General features: G+C 39.8%; 2 protein-coding genes across 7 annotated transcripts in view; one reads left to right on the top strand and one right to left on the bottom strand.

Annotated features, from left to right (window-relative positions):
• ZFYVE9 (zinc finger FYVE-type containing 9) overlaps positions 1–13,131 on the top strand; it is a 53,935-nt gene extending 40,804 nt beyond the window's left edge. For all 3 annotated transcript variants that reach the window (XM_081947242.1, XM_081947241.1, XM_081947243.1), the window contains exons 14-19: positions 2,493–2,643; positions 3,310–3,390; positions 4,088–4,250; positions 5,060–5,165; positions 9,473–9,649; positions 11,068–13,131. In XM_081947242.1, the coding sequence (XP_081803368.1) occupies positions 2,493–2,643; positions 3,310–3,390; positions 4,088–4,250; positions 5,060–5,165; positions 9,473–9,649; positions 11,068–11,229 (840 nt within the window). In that variant the 3' untranslated portion in view covers positions 11,230–13,131. The remainder of the gene's footprint in view (positions 1–2,492; positions 2,644–3,309; positions 3,391–4,087; positions 4,251–5,059; positions 5,166–9,472; positions 9,650–11,067) is intronic.
• A 141-nt stretch (positions 13,132–13,272) lies between these two features.
• Positions 13,273–20,062, bottom strand: part of CC2D1B (coiled-coil and C2 domain containing 1B) — a 32,923-nt gene continuing 26,133 nt past the window's right edge. For all 4 annotated transcript variants that reach the window (XM_081947246.1, XM_081947244.1, XM_081947247.1 and 1 more), the window contains 6 exons: positions 19,432–19,490; positions 17,467–17,518; positions 16,516–16,615; positions 15,853–15,943; positions 14,631–14,761; positions 13,273–14,250 (listed from right to left, as the gene is read on the bottom strand). In XM_081947246.1, coding sequence (XP_081803372.1) covers positions 14,642–14,761; positions 15,853–15,943; positions 16,516–16,615; positions 17,467–17,518; positions 19,432–19,490 — 422 coding nt within the window. In that variant the 3' untranslated portion in view covers positions 13,273–14,250; positions 14,631–14,641. The remainder of the gene's footprint in view (positions 14,251–14,630; positions 14,762–15,852; positions 15,944–16,515; positions 16,616–17,466; positions 17,519–19,431; positions 19,491–20,062) is intronic.

Below are 20,062 nucleotides of genomic sequence, written 5' to 3'. Positions count from 1 at the left end.
TTAAGATCATGTCGCCAACGAGATGCTTCAGATGGGGGCTGAGATCTGAGTTGGCGCAGCCATAATAGGGATGCCCTCGTAAAGAACGAGGCAGAAGTGGATGTTTTGATCGCCCAGGCAGCCGCCTGGTGCGTTTTGAGACAAGCCTTTTCTGCCCTCTTATCCTCTGCCTTTAACCCTTCTAATAGCTCGGCCGGGAGATTAGAGTTAGAGGTCAGAGAGACCACAGGGGCATCCACCTCTGGAGGTTTCAAAACATCCTCCAGCCTAGGTTCTAGGGGGTACATAGATTTGTCTGCGCCACTGGGGTTGGCCAGGGTACCTGGCTGCGCCCATTGGCGCTGAATAACCTCCATGAACATATCAGGGACTGGTATCAGTTCTGGGTCAGGGGTTGTTTCACTGAACAACCCTGCCATGAGGTCCTGGGAAGTAGAGGGGACTTCCTTGTCCTTAGGTTTGGCACCAAGCTCAGTAGAGGCTCTGGCCTTGTGTAAAATGGCCTTGAATAAGGATGGCTTAAAGAGGCCTGTGAAGGAGGGCTTGTCTGGAGGCATATCCTCATCCTCCGAGAGAGCAAATTCCTCAGCAGTCTCCTCCTCCCACGTAGACACCTCTGTGGTGATAGAAGTGCCCGGGGAATCGAGGGCTCTGGTCCTCTTTTCCCCCAGGGGGCGAACAGGCCTAGAGGCCTTGCCACCCCTGCCTTCCTGTAGCCTCATGGCTTCTACCACACCCTGGGAAATAGCCTGCGTGATGAGATCCCTCATTTCTGCTGACATAGCTGGGCCCTTGTCCTCTACAGGCCTGGATTGGTCATAGGCCTGTCCCCTGGCACCCCTAGGAGGATCTCTCTGATCCTCTGCATGAAAACAACATTGAAAGGAGGGGATATCCTCCCTGACTGAAGAGCTAGGAGAACCTGGGTAGCCCAGAGAGGCTGCAGGGGATCCTGACATGGAATCCCTATCACAGAAGGATGGGGATCTATCTCCCATTTCCTCCCCCTGCTCTATCTCCCTCTGAATGGGTGGGGAAGGAACTGGCCCAGCCTCACTTGGTAAGGGTGCAGAGGGAACCTGGGGCCTAGCAGACTTGTCCTTTAGGGAGTCCTGCCCCTTGTCCCCTTGAGTCTTGGGGGCCTTGCTCCCAGCTGAGGAGTGGGAAGCTTTCCCCCCAGCGCCCTTGTTTCCCTTTCTCCCTTGGCCTGAGGGATCTGGCCTACTGCGCTTTGCAGATGGCCCTGCCAGCTCCTCCCTTCGCTCCAAACCTTCATCAGCCATCCTTGGTTGAGCTTGAGTCGAAGAGGTCGCTGCTGAGGGAAGGGCAGTGGACGCTGGCCCGACGGCTCCAGAAGCGTCTGCAGACTCAGATGGGAGGCTGGATCAGGCACCAGGACACTCCTTGCCGCTTCCCCTTAGGTGTCTGGGGAACCTCAGGCTTGCTGGAGACCCAGGCAAGCCCTCGCAATCCTCTGTGGCTGTCCGTTGAGGCGGAGAGGCTCTGCTGCTTGCTGCTGCTTTCCGGTGGGTAAAATGCTCCAAAAAAATGGCCGCCGGCTCTTCTGCGCGCCAAAAGCCTCACTTAAGGTCCAGGCGCTTCCTATTGGCTGCAGCCGAAAAGCGCGCCAAAGCAGCGCTTTTCAAAATGGCCGCCGCTCTCCCGATCGGCAAAAGACGCCGTTTGGAAAGGCAAGGGCTTTTTTAAAAGCCTCCTCTCCAAAGCGACCAGGGAAACACGGGGATTGCCATCCTTCCCTGCGCTCGCCAGCAGACGCCGGACGAGCGGCCTCGCTTGTTCCCCCAGCTGCGACTAAGCAGCTGTGGAACCGATCGCTGCCTCAGCCTTACTTTTGGAAATCTTCTTCTTGGTAAAAAATAGAAAGAGAAAATAAAAAGTCAAAATAATAAAATCTGGGGAAAAATCCTAATAACAACTTAATATTGACACATAAAATACTCTAAAAATACTATTGGAGAACCCAGTCTATTTACTCAAAGCTGAGGGTTCCCCAAAACTCGTCCTATCGGGCGGACTGAGTTTTTAAAACTGAGCCAGAAGAGGCAAAGGAGGCGTGGCCAGAGGGGGGAAAATCTACTCAGTCCATGGGCAAACAGGCTGTGTTAACCCTTCCTTGGACTCTCCAAGCAGCGCTATGGAGAACGGATTATCTTCCATTCATATACTTTATCCAACAAAGAAAATGAATGTGGCTCAGGTTATTCATCAGAGGGGAAGAGGTGGATCAGGGTTTTGGATGTTGTTTAACCAGCATCCAATAGTATTTAGATGAAGCTCTGATCACATAATAGAACTCTGTAGATCAAGATTATGAACATTTTTAAAGGATTTATAATAATTCAACACTGTATATATTGTCCTCAAGGAATAATCCTAGGGTGATATTTTTCAAAGTATCAATGTTTGTCTTTAAGTCACAGCCCATATTACACATTAATGGCAGATGTTCTATTTTGGGGCATTTGTTGCAGATGATGAAAGCCATGAACAAATCCAATGAGCATGTTTTAGCAGGCGGTGCATGCTTCAATGAGAGAGCAGACTCCCATCTGGTTTGTGTGCAGAATGATGATGGCAACTATCAGACTCAGGCCATCAGTATTCATAATCAACCAAGGAAGGGTGAGAGTTGTTGACAGTGTATAAATGCTGATTTCTTCAATGATTTCTTTTAGTTTTTAAAGCTGCTATTTAGTCTTTAATTTCATAAGTATATGAAATACAAGGGCAGAATTTGCAGGTTTTTAAATTAGACTTCATCAGACTTCAATTATTTCTTGATGTTGGAATTTTGGCACTGGACTTTAAGTTTGTTGAATTTTGATACTGCACTAATTCTGCTTGTTTCCCGTTATCTTAAAATTAAAGCATCATTAAGGAACATTTTTTAAACTTGCCAGAATAAGACTTGTGCTATCTTTCTCTAATAGAATCTCTAAGTTTGTGTATTATTTTTTTGTAATCTTTCTCTGAGCAAACTGATGCATGTGGGTTCATGACCCAAACTAGTAAGCTTTTCAACACTACTAAAACTTTTGGATATGGAGTGAAGAACACAATAATAAATGTACATTTTGCAAAACAGAATATAAAATGAGTTAATCATAATCAAGTATCCTTTCAAGTCTCAAATTTCCCAGAACGTTTGCTTGCCTAATATATGTAGTTTATATTTTTGTTTAAACATAGTAGTTGCATAATTTATTTTTTCTTTGGATTGTTCATTGTTTTGTTATTGAATTAAATGGCCGTTTTATATTTATATTTTAATGTGTCTCATTGTTGCAGTGACTGGAGCCAGCTTCTTTGTATTTAGTGGAGCTTTAAAATCATCTTCAGGCTATCTTGCAAAGTCCAGTATTGTAGAAGGTGAGATTTTAGTCCTTTATTTGTTTATTTATAAAAGTATAAATAATCTGCTTTCCAAAACAGATTTCATAAAAAAGCAAGCCAATAACAGATAATAATTGCACAATGATAAAGGTTTACAGAATACACACTATTTTTTTAACCACCCCTGTAGAATGATGTTTTTCTAGAGTCTAATCCAGTTCAGCTTTCAAATTCTTGTCAAAATGTATAGTACTATATTATAGGCATGGATACTATTTCTTGTTCACAAAAATAGATGTAAATGGTCACTGATGACTCTTTTATAGAGTAAGACATATATTTTTAAAAAACAATTACTTAATGAAGGATTAAATATGTTTTTTTTTAAATTCTGCATTATTTTTACTTTACCAAATCTGCCATTTCTTTAAAGATGAATATAAAGCTAAGAGTAGATTCAGGCAATAATGGAAATTAATATATCTTATTTATTCATTTTTATGTTCTTGAATGTTTTTTAGACAATGCGACAGGCAAATTCAACACGAGTTTTGTTTCTGTCCTGATACCTTAACCACCCCGCCAAACTGGTTCTGCATCTGTATAATAATGCATAACAATTGTGAAAGTCATTATTCAGTATACTAGGCTCTCCTTTTTCATACTTTACATGCCATTCCCACAATATATTATGTGTGGAATTTTGTAAGTGCTTGTATCTTTTCATATGTAGACGGTGTGATGGTACAGATAACAGCTGAAAATATGGACTCTCTGAGGCAAGCTCTGAGGGAGATGAAAGACTTTACAATTTCTTGTGGAAAAATGGATGCCGAAGAACCTCAAGAACATGTGCATATTCAGTGGGTGGATGATGATAAAAACTTCAACAAAGGGTACCAACAACTTTTTATTTTATTTGGTTTTATTGAATTGCTTCACATGTAATGTTGAGTTATAATTGTCATGTGAACCAACAAGAATCTGTCTGTACATAATCTCTCTTAGAGAATTTTTCCATTCTACTTCTTGCATAGCCAAAAAGAGGAATAAATTGGACAGTAGGAATGTCTGAATAGTGTGTACTAACCTGCATCCCCACCCCCCAGCCAGAGGAATTGTTTCCTGATAGGGCATGCTCGTTGGAATATTTAGATTAAATTAGATAATGTCTCTTACATGACATTTCATATACTGTCCATGTTTAAAGTCTACATTCAAAACCAGTAATTTCATTTACTAATCTGTAGTACATATACGTATTTTGTGGGGTGTTAAACTAGAATAACCAAGCTTAAATTAGAACAGTTGTTAAATATTCTCTCTGAGAATTTCTTATATACAGCAGAGATGCAATCATACTTTTAACAATTGTGTGGATGGGTTCTGGCTCTTCTATAATATAAGTTTAAGTACTTTAAGAGTACACATTTACTTGACCAGAAATTGATGCTTGGACAAAGGTGGTTTCACCTAAAAACTATCTGGTGATACTTCATATAAGCTATTATAAATATGTAGCATGTTTTAACTGCTCCTATTTCAATATGCTTCATTATTCTTTTATATGAATTTATCTTGATAAACAGACCCAGTATTTTACATTGTTTTTTAAATTGGACCAGGATTGACTTAAGCATATGAAGACTTAAAGCAGTATTAAGTCCTACTGCTAATTGAGTTATCTTTTCCTTCCATATTCCAGTGTTGTAAGTCCTATTGATGGGAAATCTATGGAGTCTATAATAAGCGTGAAGATATTCCATGGATCAGAATATAAAGCAAATGGGAAGGTCATTAGGTGGACAGAGGTGAGGAAATCACATAGTTTTGTATGTATCAGCTAGAATCTTTACTATTATGTGATAGTAACTCATATATATGAGAGCCAGTGTAGTAGTATAATTACCGTATATACTTGAGTATAAGCCGACTCGAGTATAAGCCGAGACCCCTAATTTTACCCCCAAAAACTGGAAAAAGTTATTGACTCGACTATAAGCCGAGGCTGGGAAATGCAGCAGCTCACGGTAAATTTCAAAAATAAAAATACAGGTAGATAACAATAAAATTGCTTTAATTGAGGCATGTGGAAAAGAGGGTCAACAAAAACAATATATTATCAGTATATTCAACAAAAACAATATATAACATTAAAGTATTAACAATAATTTTAAATGTACAAAAACCTTAACTCAATAAGCAACCAAGCTAAAACACAAGCATCAAAATCCTTCAAAACTGGATTCCTCCTCCTCATCTGTATCTCCAAACAGAGCTTCAGCTGTAGCTGGTGTGAGGTTATCATCATATACATTGTCACAGAGTTCGCAGTCATCACTATCACAGCTGTCGTCCTCATACAAAGCACTGTCTTCACTGCCATCCATAGCATTACTTATGCCACATTTCTTGAAGGCGTGCTTCACCATGTCCTCTGGAATCTCTTCCCATGCATCACGAACCCACTTTGCTCTCAGTTCTATGTCAGGCTTCATCATATTTCCACCTTTTGTCAGTTGGGCTTGACCAGATGACATCCATTCGCACCACATCTTTCGCACACGGTCTTTGAAAGGTTTATTTAAACACACATCTAAGGGCTGTAATACAGATGTAAGCCCACCTGGAATAACAGCTAAAGTAACTTGAGAAGACTTTGCCAATGTTTTTATGTCATCAGATGTGTGGGCTCTGAACATATCCCAAACTAGCAATGATGGTTTTTTCTTTAAGGCTGCTCCTGGTCGTCCTTTCCAAACTTCTTCCAGCCACTTTTTTGTTCCATATTCATCCATCCAGCCTTTAACATGTGCGCGCACTGTAATTCGTGGTGGGAACTTGACCTTTTTAGGCAAGGTCTTTCTTTTAAAAATAATGACAGGCCGCAGCTTAGTTCCATTAGCCAAACATGACAGAACGACTGTAAAATGGTTTTTCTTATTACCTGTGGTTCTGAGTAAAACAGTTTTGTCTCCCAAACTTGCCACAGTTCTGTTGCTTGGAAGATCAAAGGTCATAGGTGTTTCATCCATATTCCCAATATCTCCCAGGTCATAGTTATGGATCTTTCTTTGTTTTATGATGAATGAATGGAATGACATCACTTTTTCATCAAGGTCTTTTGGCAACTTCTGTGAAATCTTTGTTCTTTGCCGCAAACATAGGCCATACCTATTCTTGAAGCCAGTACACCATCCTGCTGACGCAACAAAATTTTCAATGCCTGGTGCTTTTAATTTGTCATCTTTAGCCATTTGAAGGGCACGTAAGCGAATTCCCATGCGTGTTACGCAGTAACCATTTTGACGACACTCCATAACCCATTTATGCAATTCAGTCTCTAGAGCCCCATATGGAGTTGTTAAACCACATCGAGCTTTTTTTGCCTTTGGAATCTTTTCCAAGTCAGCTTTCATTTTCCGCCACTCCCTCACTTGTTTTTCATCAACACCAAATTCCCTACTTGCAATACTGTTATTGCTTTTTTCTGCTCTTGACACAACCTTTAGTTTGAAAGCAGCTTCGTATGACCTGCGTTTTTGTTTTGGTGCAGGATTAGAAGTACTGGGATCCATTTCTAGCAGGAAAAAAAAAACTTTTTTAAAAAATGCCATACCATAAAATAAAAATATACCGTAAAATGTCATGATATGTCATGTGACACAATTAAGTTTGACATCCTTGCCTTAGACTAAACTATGAAACAAGGTGTATAATTAAGGTGACCAGACATCCCACTTTTGGCGGGACAGTCCTGATTTTTAATAATTTGTCCTGCATCCCACAGCGTTTTAAAAACAGTCCCGACTTTTGGTAACGGGGCAAGGCAAGTAATTTGCGCCCCCTAAAGCGATGCCTTATTCTCCTGTATAAAAGTCACTATCTTTGATATCAAATTCATTTCTCTTATTCCCAAATACTTGCTCAAGGAAACTGAGTCCTCCCCTGAAAAATCCAGGCCCCAGAATAATTTATCTTATTTACTTTGGAAGTTATGATAGAAACAGTGTGCGCAGTGGCGTAGCGTGGGGGGTGCAGGGGGGCCCGGCCGGCTCACTCACTCTCTCTCACGGCAGTAATACAGATCATCAAATAAAAAGCTCTTCTCTCTTGAAGGGAGAAAGGCGGCGTGTTGAGGGATAACGAGAGGGAGACTACATTTCCCAGAACGCTTTGCCTAGGAGCTTGCTTTTGGATTGGCCGCCGCCCGGCCCAATTCGGGCAGGGAAAGTGGCGTGGATAACGGCCGCTAGCAGGTAGACGGGAGGTATTGAAGGGCGCTGTTGGGAAGCCATGGCATCGCTATGGCTCTTAAGGCTGCACCTGTCTGCGGGGAGCTGCCTCCTCTTCCTCCTTTGTTTCCAGTTCGGGGGAAGCCAGAAGAAGGAGGTTGATCCCTCTTCACCTGCCCCATCTTTCCTTCTTCCCCGGGAGCACCGATAAGACCGGGCAATTGTGTCCCCCACCCTTCCCTCCACGGACGCTGCTGGCGCCCTTGCTTTATTTGAGTGCATCGCTGCTGCTTTCCTTTCTTGTCCCCACTTATGCCATTCTGAGTCCTCGCTTTCCTTGCCCTGTGCGTGTTTTGTATTTTACGCCCGCCGCTGCAACTCCACCACGTCCTCCCGCTCCGCCTGGAGCGCCCCGGGAAGCCGGCGGCGCTGCGCTCCGTCTGCCCGCCACTGCAATGCCACCGCGTCCTCCCGCTCCGCCTGGAGCGCCCCGGGAAGCCGGCGGCGCTGCGCTCCGTCTGCCCGCCGCTGCAATGCCACTGCGTCCTCCCGCTCCGCCTGGAGCGCCCCGGGAAGCCGGCGCCTTCCCGAAGCCCCCGGTGCGCCTCCCACCCCCGCGGCACCTGCTTCCCTTCAGTCGAGCCTTTTCCCGCTGCCCTTCGAGCTCCTCCTCGGGAGGAAGGCAGGAGGCCAGCATGGAGAGGGAAAAGGCTCGACTGACGGTGGCGTTGCAGCGGCGGGCAGACAGAGCGCAGCGCCGCCGGCTTCCCGGGGCGCTCCAGGCGGAGCGGGAGGACGCGGTGGCGTTGCAGCGGCGGGCAGACGGAGCGCAGCGCCGCCGGCTTCCTGGGGCGCTCCAGGAAGGTGGCGGAGGGGGTGGGAGCGATCCCGGAAGCACCGAAGCCTCGGTGTTCTTTTTTTTTTTTTTTTTTTTTTGTTCACTGGAGTATAAGCCGAAGTGGATTTTTCAGCCCAAAAAGTGGGCTGAAAAATTCGGCTTATACTCAAGTATATACGGTAATATGTTGGAGTTGACCTGGAAGATGCACATTCAAGTCCTTACGGGATAGCAGTTGCAATAGCTCTTAGATTCGTTTACCGCTTTGCAGCCCTTTCTAAGCGATTTATAGAGTCAGCATATTGCCCTCAACAATCTGGGTTCTCATTTTACCAACCTCGAAAGGATGGAAGGCTGACTCAACCTTGAGCCAGTTGGGATCAAATGCCTGCAGTACTGCATTCTAACCACTGCGCCACCACATTGCATTGGTTGATTGTGAAGTAGACTCTAACAGGTTTAATGTGCTTCATATGTAATTATCAGGGTATCCCCATGTATGCTGCCATGAGCTTTGAAGAGAAAAGATAATAAATAATTGCGACAATAAATTAATAACTTTTACATAAATACCTATATGGAAAATCCCTTCCTTTGTTATCAGAAATAGAGCAAAATTTGCATAATATTCCACCAATTATTCTACAATTGAATGTGAACATATTAAAGGCAAGCTTTCATTTATAATTGTGAAAGTTATCTTGATGTGCCACAATGTCTATCAAAAAATAAGAATGATTTTATTTCTGATATTAAGACATTTGATGGTCATCTTATTCTACTGCATTATGCCTCATGTTTACTCCGTGTTCTTTATTTCATTTCTTAGACTGCACTTGCCATTAACTGAATTATTTTTAAAACATTGCCAATGTTTTTGAGTTGCCAAACTAATGATGTTTATTTAGCATAAGGCATAAGCAGAGGTCATGCAATCACTGATACACAGTGATATACTCTGATGTACAACTAGTGTTGTAATGCAGCATTACAAACATTTATATTTATTGGGGCTGACATATGGAACACTTCTCTTTATGCTAAGGTTTTCTTTTTGGAAAATGATGACCAGCATAATGGTCTGAGTGACCCAGCAGATCACAGCAGACTGACTGAGAATGTGGCTAAGGCTTTCTGCCTGGCTTTATGCCCACACCTGAAGCTCCTGAAAGAAGATGGAATGACCAAGCTGGGTCTACGAGTTACACTTGATACTGATCAAGTAAGTAACAATTGTGGGGGGAAATACTTTTTGCTTATTTGGTGCAAGCACATGAACAAAAGAATTGTTGCTGCTTGTTTAATGGATAGGATCCGCTGGAGGCTCCTTTCTAGGGGAAAAGGATGAGGCAGACTATAAGATCAGGACCAAAAGATAATGTAGAATCCGAATTGATACAGTATCAGTAATAAAATTGTATATATTTTAAGAATGCCTCAGAAGAGTTTTGGACCTTGGACAAATGCCAAAATTATCAGATGTTTATTAAGGTAGCTGGAATTTTTCAGGCTTCTGTCTGGTTTTGGTTTAAGGCCTACATTAACTTTAATGAGTGGATTCCTTAAAATAGTTGCACCATTTTTCAGACTTTCACGGAAGTATGATAAAAGTATGACTCCCATAATGAATAGCAGAAAAAGATTTATTGATGTGATGCTTGACGCCATAATCAGTAATGCATACAGTGGAGTGTCAATTCCAGCTCCTTTTGAAGTATTAGTAACTCCACCTCTAATTATGTTGTATTCATGATAGCATAATTTTGAGGCCTTTTTCTGAAACAATTTTTGTTCATAATACTTACCGGTAATTTTTGTCATTACCATTTGTTGAATATTCAAAGTTTCAATAGTGATGGAAAGTGACTTACAATCGTTCCTCACGCTTATGATTGTCAGAGTGTCCCTGCAGTTGTGTGATTGTATTAGGACATTTGGCAACCTGCATAATTTTGTGACAATTGCAGTATCCCAGGGTCATGTGTCACCTTTCCAGACGGCTTTTGGCAAAGTCAATGAGGGAAGATGGATAGACTTAATGTCTGTGTGATTCATTTAATGACCTCAGTGGTTGAGTTAACCACCATGGCAAAAGGGATAGCTAATTTTTTTTTGCAATGATTGCACTTGTTAAATGACTCACATAATTGCACCACTTAATGACAGAAATTCCAGTCCCAAATGTAGTCAAAAGTCAAGGATGCCTACAGGGAAACCATGTCATCAGCTTTTCTATACTCTTTATTCCCTAATTTTGATGTGTATCTCTTTTGGTAGTGCTATCACTTTAGAGCCCACATTTTCAATATTTATATCATTTCATTTCATTTGCCTACAATATTACATTTCTGGAAACTCAGCTAAAGTTTATTTTTGATACAGTATTATAATGTGAACATCTCTTCTAAAGGCTCACTATTCCTGACCAAATTCTGATGCTTCAGACAATAAGTAAAACCATTCCCCCCCAATAAATATCTATGCAACTATTTTATTATTATTATTTTGCTTACTTGTTAACCTATAAACTGGCCAAAGCCTATAGGACTGGGTTGATCTCTAAATATTGTGAAATAAATGATGTTTCTTGATGCTCTTGTCCCACCCACTTTGAAGCATGTTATTTTCTTTTTTTTTTAGGTTGGCTACCAGGCTGGGAGCAATGGCCAGCCGCTGCCCGTTCAGTACATGAACGATCTGGACAGTGCCTTAGTTCCAGTGATTCATGGAGGGGCATGCCAGCTGAGCGAGGGCCCAGTCATAATGGAGCTTATTTTTTATATTCTGGAAAACATCTCATAAAAGGACTTCATTTTCTTTCAGACCTGTTCCAGCAGCAGTTGTATCTGAATCATTTGCACTTTAAAACTGGAAAAATTAAGCTTTTAGTTAACACTATTGTGAGGGGGGGTTGGGTGGGGTGGGTGGGTGAGAACAGTCGTTCCATAATTCTGAATTGTCTATGCATTTGTCAACAAACAGGATCAGGGCAGCGTCTATGTTACAAAAAATGGCTATGCTATCTTTGCAGCTAACACACATCAGTTATGAATAGAAATAGAAACCAATAAGGGTCATGTTTTAAGGCAATTGCAGTCATGTATTTTGATGCTCAAAAGAATGCAGAGACCACTTGTGTCATAAGGAAAAGATTGTCAACATTTAACTTTTGTAGATAAACTTATTATGAAGAAACAATCAAGACCTCCATTCTGACCTCATTCTACTGCTGTTTATGGTTAATTTCTCTAGATATTTAAAACATATTGTTTACATTATTGTGACCACTTTATTGGTCAGAGTACCTCCAGGACATGCTGGGTTATTCTTCAGAGAGGTTCAGAAACAAAGACACACATCAGGAAGATACCTTTTACATCTGCCCAAAGCAGAAATCTTTCCAAAAATTGTATGTAAATTAAGCTTGCATTTTCTGTGCTTTATCTTTTTCTTTCTTTTTTTAAAGTCTCGTTTAAGAATGAAATTGGCAAACCTGCTGTAAAATGTTTCTTTTGTTTTCTGCACTTTAGTAAGTCTTATTATGCCTTTGGCAGGTTTCTTCAGTCTTAAATGAGCAACTACATGAAATGGCTGTTCTTTTCAGCTGATCCTTCTTTTAAAGGAATACACTTAATTTTGTTTGATAGGTGTGTATTCTACTTAAGCGGTCCATAGCATTAACCCTGCACTTTATAATAGCACCACTATATAAAGCTATCCTCTGAGAATTCTAGCAAGTTTGCCTACTGTTCCATGATTTACTTTCGCTGCAAGTTGGAAAGCTTGCACTTTGTTTCACTGGAACTGAACTCTTGAGCAGACAAGCAGGTTGAGCCTTCTTGCGAAAACTTATCAGGCTGGCAGTGACAGTCAGCAAGAGAATGTGAGCATTTTCCTGTTACCACTACATTTCCTGAGAAAACAGTAACAAGCAGAAAGTTGTCAAAAGATTGAGACAGTAAATTCAGATATCATTTGGACAGTGCTATCCAAATGAGTAGCTATCATCCATGTGCAAGGAGATAAAAGACTTGAGCTTTACTGAATGAAGATTAGACAATGGTTAGCAAATCTGTATTGCAAGTATGGACAACAGTGGCAGCTATAACTAATTTTTCTCTGTAGATAGTCATATACATGAACATGTGTAGATTTTATTTTTGACTGAATTGCCTCTGCATCCTTAAATTTGTAAAAAAAAAAAAACCACAGCTGATGCTAAACTGCAACTAGAAGAAAAAATGACAAGGGAATTAGATCAAAGCCTGGAACTGAAGGACAGAAAATGAATCTTCTAATAATTAAAGGTTAGCCCCATAAATAGGTCATGTAATGCTAAACCTATATATGTTGTTCAATGTATAGTCACGCAAAAGGGAAATGGACAGACATTAATGAGCACCTGTGAAATCATGTGCAAAACAAGGGTCTTGCAAAGCAATTTTAAGTTTGTTATTTCTTTTCCTTGCACACAAAACTCAAGTTCCTTATAAGCTTTCTCTCCTGCAATAGCATTGTTTTACAGGCTGAATTGCCAAAGTTAATACAATTGCTCGTTACAACTGCTGTAGATTCTTACTTTATTAGCTGCATCCCAGTTTCACCATAGAAGCGAGCTTTTCAGTAACTTAGCTTTGCATTAAAGTTATTGACAAATGGAGACAGGCTGATCTTTTCATCCCTCTGCAGAAAATCATTTGTTTGGGCTATGTTTGTGCAAAATTCTATTGACTGATTTGCTTCAACCACAGCCTTTAAATGACTTTAAGATTACCATATTGTTAAGAACAGAGTACTTGTTTAAAGAAAAAAAATGTACTTTTAAAATTCAGTTAACACTGCAAAGACTGCATATTATATTTTTATTTTCAACATGTAGTTTTGTATATTAAATTTATTAAAATTACAACAGAATGCTGCATTGTCTCCACTGACTTAAGACAGAAATGAATGCTGGCTGCATGGCAGACTTAAGTATATGTATGAAATCACACACATATTGTAGAAATCTTCTGCAACTCCCTTGCTGGAAGCCATGAAACTTGGAGAAAAAGAAAGATAATTTGGATCCCTAGTTGTTTGTTCTATTTAGGAGGCAGGCGACAATTGTCTTGTACTTTCAGTCCAATTGTTCTGTATCTACTGTATTTGCTGAAGCAAGATCAAAATCTTGATATTAAACAGTAAACAGTTTTATTCTTGCCTCAGTTGACAGAAGAGCAAAAGGAATAAAAATGAGAATTTAAAAAGGAACTATTAACTATCTCACATTTGATACAGGTTCCCCCTTGGAAAGGTTTGTGCTCTAGTCACACTTGAGCAACATGGATGCATATATGAAGAGATGTACAGTAATTTAAAATCTTCATTGCAGGCAATTTAAAGAGAGATACAATCACAGCTGCTTAACCTACACTTCAGTAAACAAGACTATCCATTTATTCCATGGGTCGGAAACACATCTTAATTGCAGGTTATATAACATGAGCTGCTGCATTATATCTTAATTATACTGCTATTTATTAAACTCTTTTCTCCACACTTACCAACATGTCCTTTTTTTGCTCAAGTCAGCAATCACATTAACAAGTACCATTTATGTATCACCAACAATTTTAGCCTCAAGAAAGGTTAAAATAGGTCAGTCTCTTTGTGTATCAGTACCTTCATTCCTAGTAGTAGACTTACAAAGCTTACCAACTCATACTATATGATAGTTATGAAAATAAAGATGTTATGTTTAGTAGTGCATTCACTGAACATCTTTGGTGCTTGCAGAAACTCCATGTAAAGTCCATTCTGCAGCTTTTAGCATTCCTGGATCTGTAGGTGCAGGGAAGAAAAAGCATAGTTTTATAAATGAGAGTATAATAAAGCAACATCCTATGACTGTAAATAAAAATAGCATCCATTACTGAAATACACTGTTTTTCCACCATATAATTTGAAAGCAATTCCATAAAAATTATCTGTGTCATCATTGCTTAATGGTGGATAGCAGTAATCCACTTGTATAATTTACTTGGGTGCTTTTTAGAGTTTAGTAGTAATGAAATGATAAAAACATACAAGCTAAAAGTATTTTTAAATAAAGAAGTGAAGTTACAGATCTGCATATGAAAAACATTTATTCCAAGTTAAAGACTGGACTGAAATCATTTTTCCACCTATAGGGTTACAGAGAAAAGATAAAACACTTCTACCTTCAGCAGAATTAGTGTTCCAGAACTAGCCAGTTTTCTGTAATTGTCTGAAGATCTTGCCCAGTAAGTGGCTCCCTAAGTCTTACTTTTACTTCTAGTTTGCCTCCAGTAGGCTTCCTACTGTCCAAAACCTTAAGACAGAAAAGACATAATTGAAACAAAAAAAAACAAAATTCCAAGATAATTGAAGTGGCTTTGAACACACTAAAGCATTTTTAGTTATGACCAATGACAATGTATTATACTGTTTGTTGTTTCCTTCTTTTATTGAAATAAGTCATTCAATTTCTCTCTCCATCCTGTTTTCTATTTTTCCATCTCAACAGTCAAGTTGTTTCTAGCCACTAATACGTTCAAACTTCATGACCTTTTTAAAGTATGCCAAAAATACGTATTTGTATGTATATGATAACAATTTTGGCTATGCTTTGGATAGCTATCAATACATAAGGTAAACAATACAAAGAGAAGGAACAATAGTGCAAAGTTAGATGGACAAATTACATCATAGTTTAAAAGGTGTTATTAAAACAAAAGTAAATTTTGTATTCAAGCTTTCCCTTCTTACAGATTTATGAACAAATATATCAGAAAGCTTATTTGGAAACAGCAAAATATCTACTAAAGCATCACCTCAAGGTGTCCAATTCTATACACAGTATGATTTGTGATTTGATTTTCAAGTCAACCTCTGTAGGTTGCACAGAAATATGCACACACGGATGTGATTAAGAAAGGTGAACTATGTTGCTCAGCACATAATTATTTCATTCTTGTACCAAGAAAATTTCAATAGATTTTCTTATCCACATAAATCCTCCAACTATTTTGGAACCAGCATATAGGCCAACAATGGCGAACCTTTTCGGCACTGAGTGCCCAAACTGGAACGTGCATGCGTGTACCGGAGCTCCAGAAACCTAAAGACTAGCTGGCCAGTGCGCATGCACACTGGCCAGCCAGTCTTTGGGTTTCCAGCGCTCCGACATGCGCAAAGAGCAGCTGGCAACATCACGCTTGCCAAAAGAGAGGTCTCTGAGGGCGGGCCATAGGTTCACTATCACGGATATAGGCAAGGACAATGTTAGGGGAATGAGGAAAAATGTTATCAATGAACTGCCAAGGATAGAAATCCCATTTTATAGAGTATCTTCAGAATACAAAATGATGCAAAGAAAATACCATTTTAATACAGTTCTTTTCAAAAAGCTTGGCGCTGTACCTCAACGATCTCTCTAATTTCACATTCAGATTCCAGTTTGTCAAGTTTCAAATGTGCTGCTCCCACTTGCTTGTCACTCCTGAAAAAGGACCTGAGGAAAGGAAATAATCAAAACCAGAATTAAGCTCTCTTAACAAGTGGGGTGGGAAGCAGCAACAACTTTCTATACTCATTCAGGACATGAATTGACAACCTTTGGTTAATTAATTTCTTTGGACTCAATTATGGATTTAACTTTCTTCTAGTTAAAATAACTAGGAGAAAGCTGACCAAATGCATGTTTTATGCTAATAATGGTCACAGCTTACTGCCAAATGGATTAGGAGAAATAGATGAGCTGTCCTCCCCCACTTCTCTTTCACACACATACACACACACACACACACACACACACACACAGAGAGCTAGGGGCTGGGACTTGGTGGAAACAAGCACCTAAGTTCTTTTTATTTAATTAAATGTATATTCCACCCATCTAACTGTCCACTCTTGATTAACTAATATACCATAAAGATTATTCTCTGCCTGTTTTCCTTGAGGCACAGCAGAACTTCCAAAAGTCAAAAGAGTCACAGAATGTGTCCTCCTCTTTTTCAAACAGAACATTTGGGTTCTGTTTCATACAAGTAACTGAATTGCCCTCCCCTGGACATGAACACTTACCCTTTGTGAAAAATCTCAAACTTGATTCCTTTGGTTTGAATTGCTCTTCGAAAACCTCTGTGATTGCGATTAATGTTCAACTTGAATAGCTGATTATATTCTACAAGTTTAAAGAAAGTTGCATAAAATACCTGGAACAGTTAAAAGGATCTGAAGTCATCCAGATCTCTAGCAGAACATGTAGCCAGTGGTCCAAAAGAAACAGATATTTTGCCTTGGCGTGGCATGACGATGACTTTAGTTCTGAAACTTAAACAATATCCTATTTCCATAGGCAGTTCACAGGTTAAACAAGGAATCCATTTCAGGAATCCTTGCAAAAGCTGGTATTTTCACGTTTGAATTTTCATGTATGACCCAATGAAAGTGCCATGTTGGCTATGCAGAATAATGATTGCTTAAGGGATCAAAGTTATCACGAATTGTATAACCTGGGATCCTCTGAGCTTCTGGAGTGTACCTTAATTTTACCTTATTTTTTAGCTTAAAATATATAAACATCTGGAATACAAGCGGAGTGACTTCATTTTGATCTTTATAAATCTAAGCAATTTTTAAAAAACATGCTATAGGAATTATTTATTATTAGGCTTCTATGCAACCCATCTTATTAAGGCGATTCTAGGCTACAAGATTTATGCTAAATAGCTGTAAGAATCATAGAACACCTGCTAGAGTCCTATAACCAGTACAAGATCTCAAGCCTAAGACTCAATGATCTCCAGTTAAAAGAATTTCATTTAAACTTTGCTTCTGACAGCAACAGGTCTTGGCTTAAATTTTTAAAATGAAAACCTCTGGAAGGGGGTGCCAGGTTAGGAAAGGATGTGGTCAACAATATTTGGTTAACAGAGCCGAATGTAAAACAGAATTATCTTTCACCTGGTTCTGAAATAACCATTCATTAGCTCTGCTTCTCATCAAATGTAAAAGAAAACCCAATGCACACACCTGGGCAGTTGGTATTTTTAACCACTGATGTTTTGCTTTTCTGAGCTTGTTCCTGGTTTTGGGAAAAAAAGAAATACAAATAAAAATATTTATTTAAGAAGCAACTAAACAAACCCCTACCTCAGCATGATAGATTTGTAAGATTTTGCATGGTTTTATTTTGGAAATACAGCGGCATAAGTAAAATGTCTATAATTCACTGAAGAGGCTAAAAATAGTGACCTGTGAAATGAGAAGAGTTTCTCATAATCCAGGGCCAGTGGTGGGTTTCAATTTATTTTACTACTGGTTTGCTCGTGCGTGCGTGCGCACTTTCACACAACACTTCTGCACATGCGCAGAAGCATCCGGGTGGATGGGTGGACGGAGTCTCCCCCCGCCACCACTACCGGTTCACCCGATCCGGGGCAAACCGGCAGAAACTCACCTCTCTCCAGGGCTGACTAAGTGCTTCCAAAAACCAGTAAAGGGAGGGAAGCTATTGAACATTGGCTAGAGTGCAACCTTATTTTTTTTCTTACATTTCGAATCAAAAGAAAGTATGGAATATTCTGGCTGGGTGAAGGGATTGTGCCATGAAATATATGGTTGTTGGGTTGTATTTGTAGATCGAAAGAATCTGGAATATGCCCACCCGTCTAGATCCTTTAGAATGTATAGGAATAATTTCAGACAGACATTCTGTTAAATAACCCAGCATATGAAAGCCCACATCAACTGAGGGATAGATGGGCAACAAACCAGATGAATGAATGAATGAATGAATGAATGAATGAATGAATGAATGAATGAATGAATGAATGAATGAATGAATGAATGAATGAATTTCCTGCCAAATGTACACCAGCTCTGACTGGAGAAGTGCTTCCCACTCAGGGGCAAAAATGCAAGTTCTACCTTCTGAGAGGTCCTAGAAAAGTTTCTTCCTTCCCTCTCCAGGCCTCCACAATCTCTGACTACTGAGAAAGTTCCCTAACAGCATCACTTGGCTTATTAGCTTACCCTATTGTCTTTTTTCTTTGTCTTTTTCTGCCTGCATCCTATAACCTTGTTTCTTGCTTTCTTTTCACCACAAGTAATCTCTCTTATTTCCAGCTTTGTTTCTTTTCTCAATTTCCCCACTGATGAAGAAAATTGCTTCTGTTTTCCCAAATCTTACTCAGTACTCTCCCCTTTTTCTTATCTAATCTGGATATGTCCCAAAGGTGTTTTTAAAAAGGTAAAACTGGACTTCCTTGTTTTTTTTTCCCTTGAAAATGTTTCTCTCCTCATACAAGAAGCATCTTCAGAAGAAGCTTTTTTAATGAGACGCACAACCTTTTCAAAGAAAACCCAAGAAAGTCCAGTTGCAGGCTGATTCTGCTGACTGTTGACTGCTAGCAGTTGGCAGTTCAAATATCACCAGCCTCAAGGCTGACTCAGCTTTCCATCCAGTGTTGAAATTCAAAAAAAATTTATGACTGGTTCTGTGGGTGTGGCTTGGCGGGCGTGGCAGGGGAAGGATACTGCAAAATCTCCATTCCCACTCCACTCTGGGGCCAGCCAGAGGTGGTATTTGCCAGTTCTCTGAACTCCTCAAAATTTCCACTACTGCTTCTCCAGAACCTGTTAGAACCGGCTGAATTTCACCCCTGCTTCCATCCTTCCAAGGTGAGTAAAATGAGGACCCACATTGTTGAGGTCATTAGGCTGACTCTGTAAACTGCTTAGAGAGGACTGCAAAACACTATGAAGTGGTATATAAGTCTAAGTGCTATTGCTATGCTCATCAGCATTACCACCTGTCAATCAGGCTGTGGAGGAGAAAAGTATGAATTTGTATTTACTATGTATATTCACTCCAAAGTGCTGATATTTGAATACCCGGAAAAAAAATACATTTAAAAACAATTGCTAAATTTGGTATGTAATAAATACTCAAGAGGCTAACAGAGGCCTTGATTATAAGCTTGATTGTATACTTACTGTATTAGGGTAATGAAATTCAAATTTCACAACAGCATCCAAATCATTAGGCGCTACTCCTGAGTAAAAAGAATAAACCAGTTGAGTATAAAGTATAAGCTTCTTCATTGCAACAGCCATCCCAGAGAAAATAATAATTAGTGGATTATCAGGGTGCTTGCTTGTTAGATCCAATTTCTTTGCAAATTTTAAGACGCTCAACCTTTACGGATGACATGGAATTAACATCTATAAAGTTACTGCTAGAAGCAATAACTATGAGCTACATTTGCACTTGGCTTTGATCCACTTTAATAGATTTCAGATGTTGTATCCAATGCAGCCCAATTTAAGACATTGCACTTGTCTGTGTACTTTTAATATTTTCTTGTCAAAGTAATCCCATTGCAATAATTAGGTCATTTTTGAAGGTGGGGGGAGTTTGAACAGGCATTTCAGAATTTAGGTATTACTATAGTTCTTCAATCCCACAAGAGAATTTAGAAGTCACCCAAGCAGGAATAGTTTAATATTCATCATCTTAACATTCAACTTTCTTTAAGCTTGTTATCATGAAATAAAGTCAGTACAGGAGAAACCCACTTTTAAAAAATTGCTATTTCTTCCTGACCCACCATATTATCTGAAAGCC

This window comes from Natrix helvetica, assembly GCF_964273705.1.
Source record: "Natrix helvetica genome assembly, chromosome: 3".
NCBI lineage: Eukaryota > Metazoa > Chordata > Lepidosauria > Squamata > Natricidae > Natrix > Natrix helvetica.
This window is presented reverse-complemented; position numbering and strand designations above follow the sequence as displayed.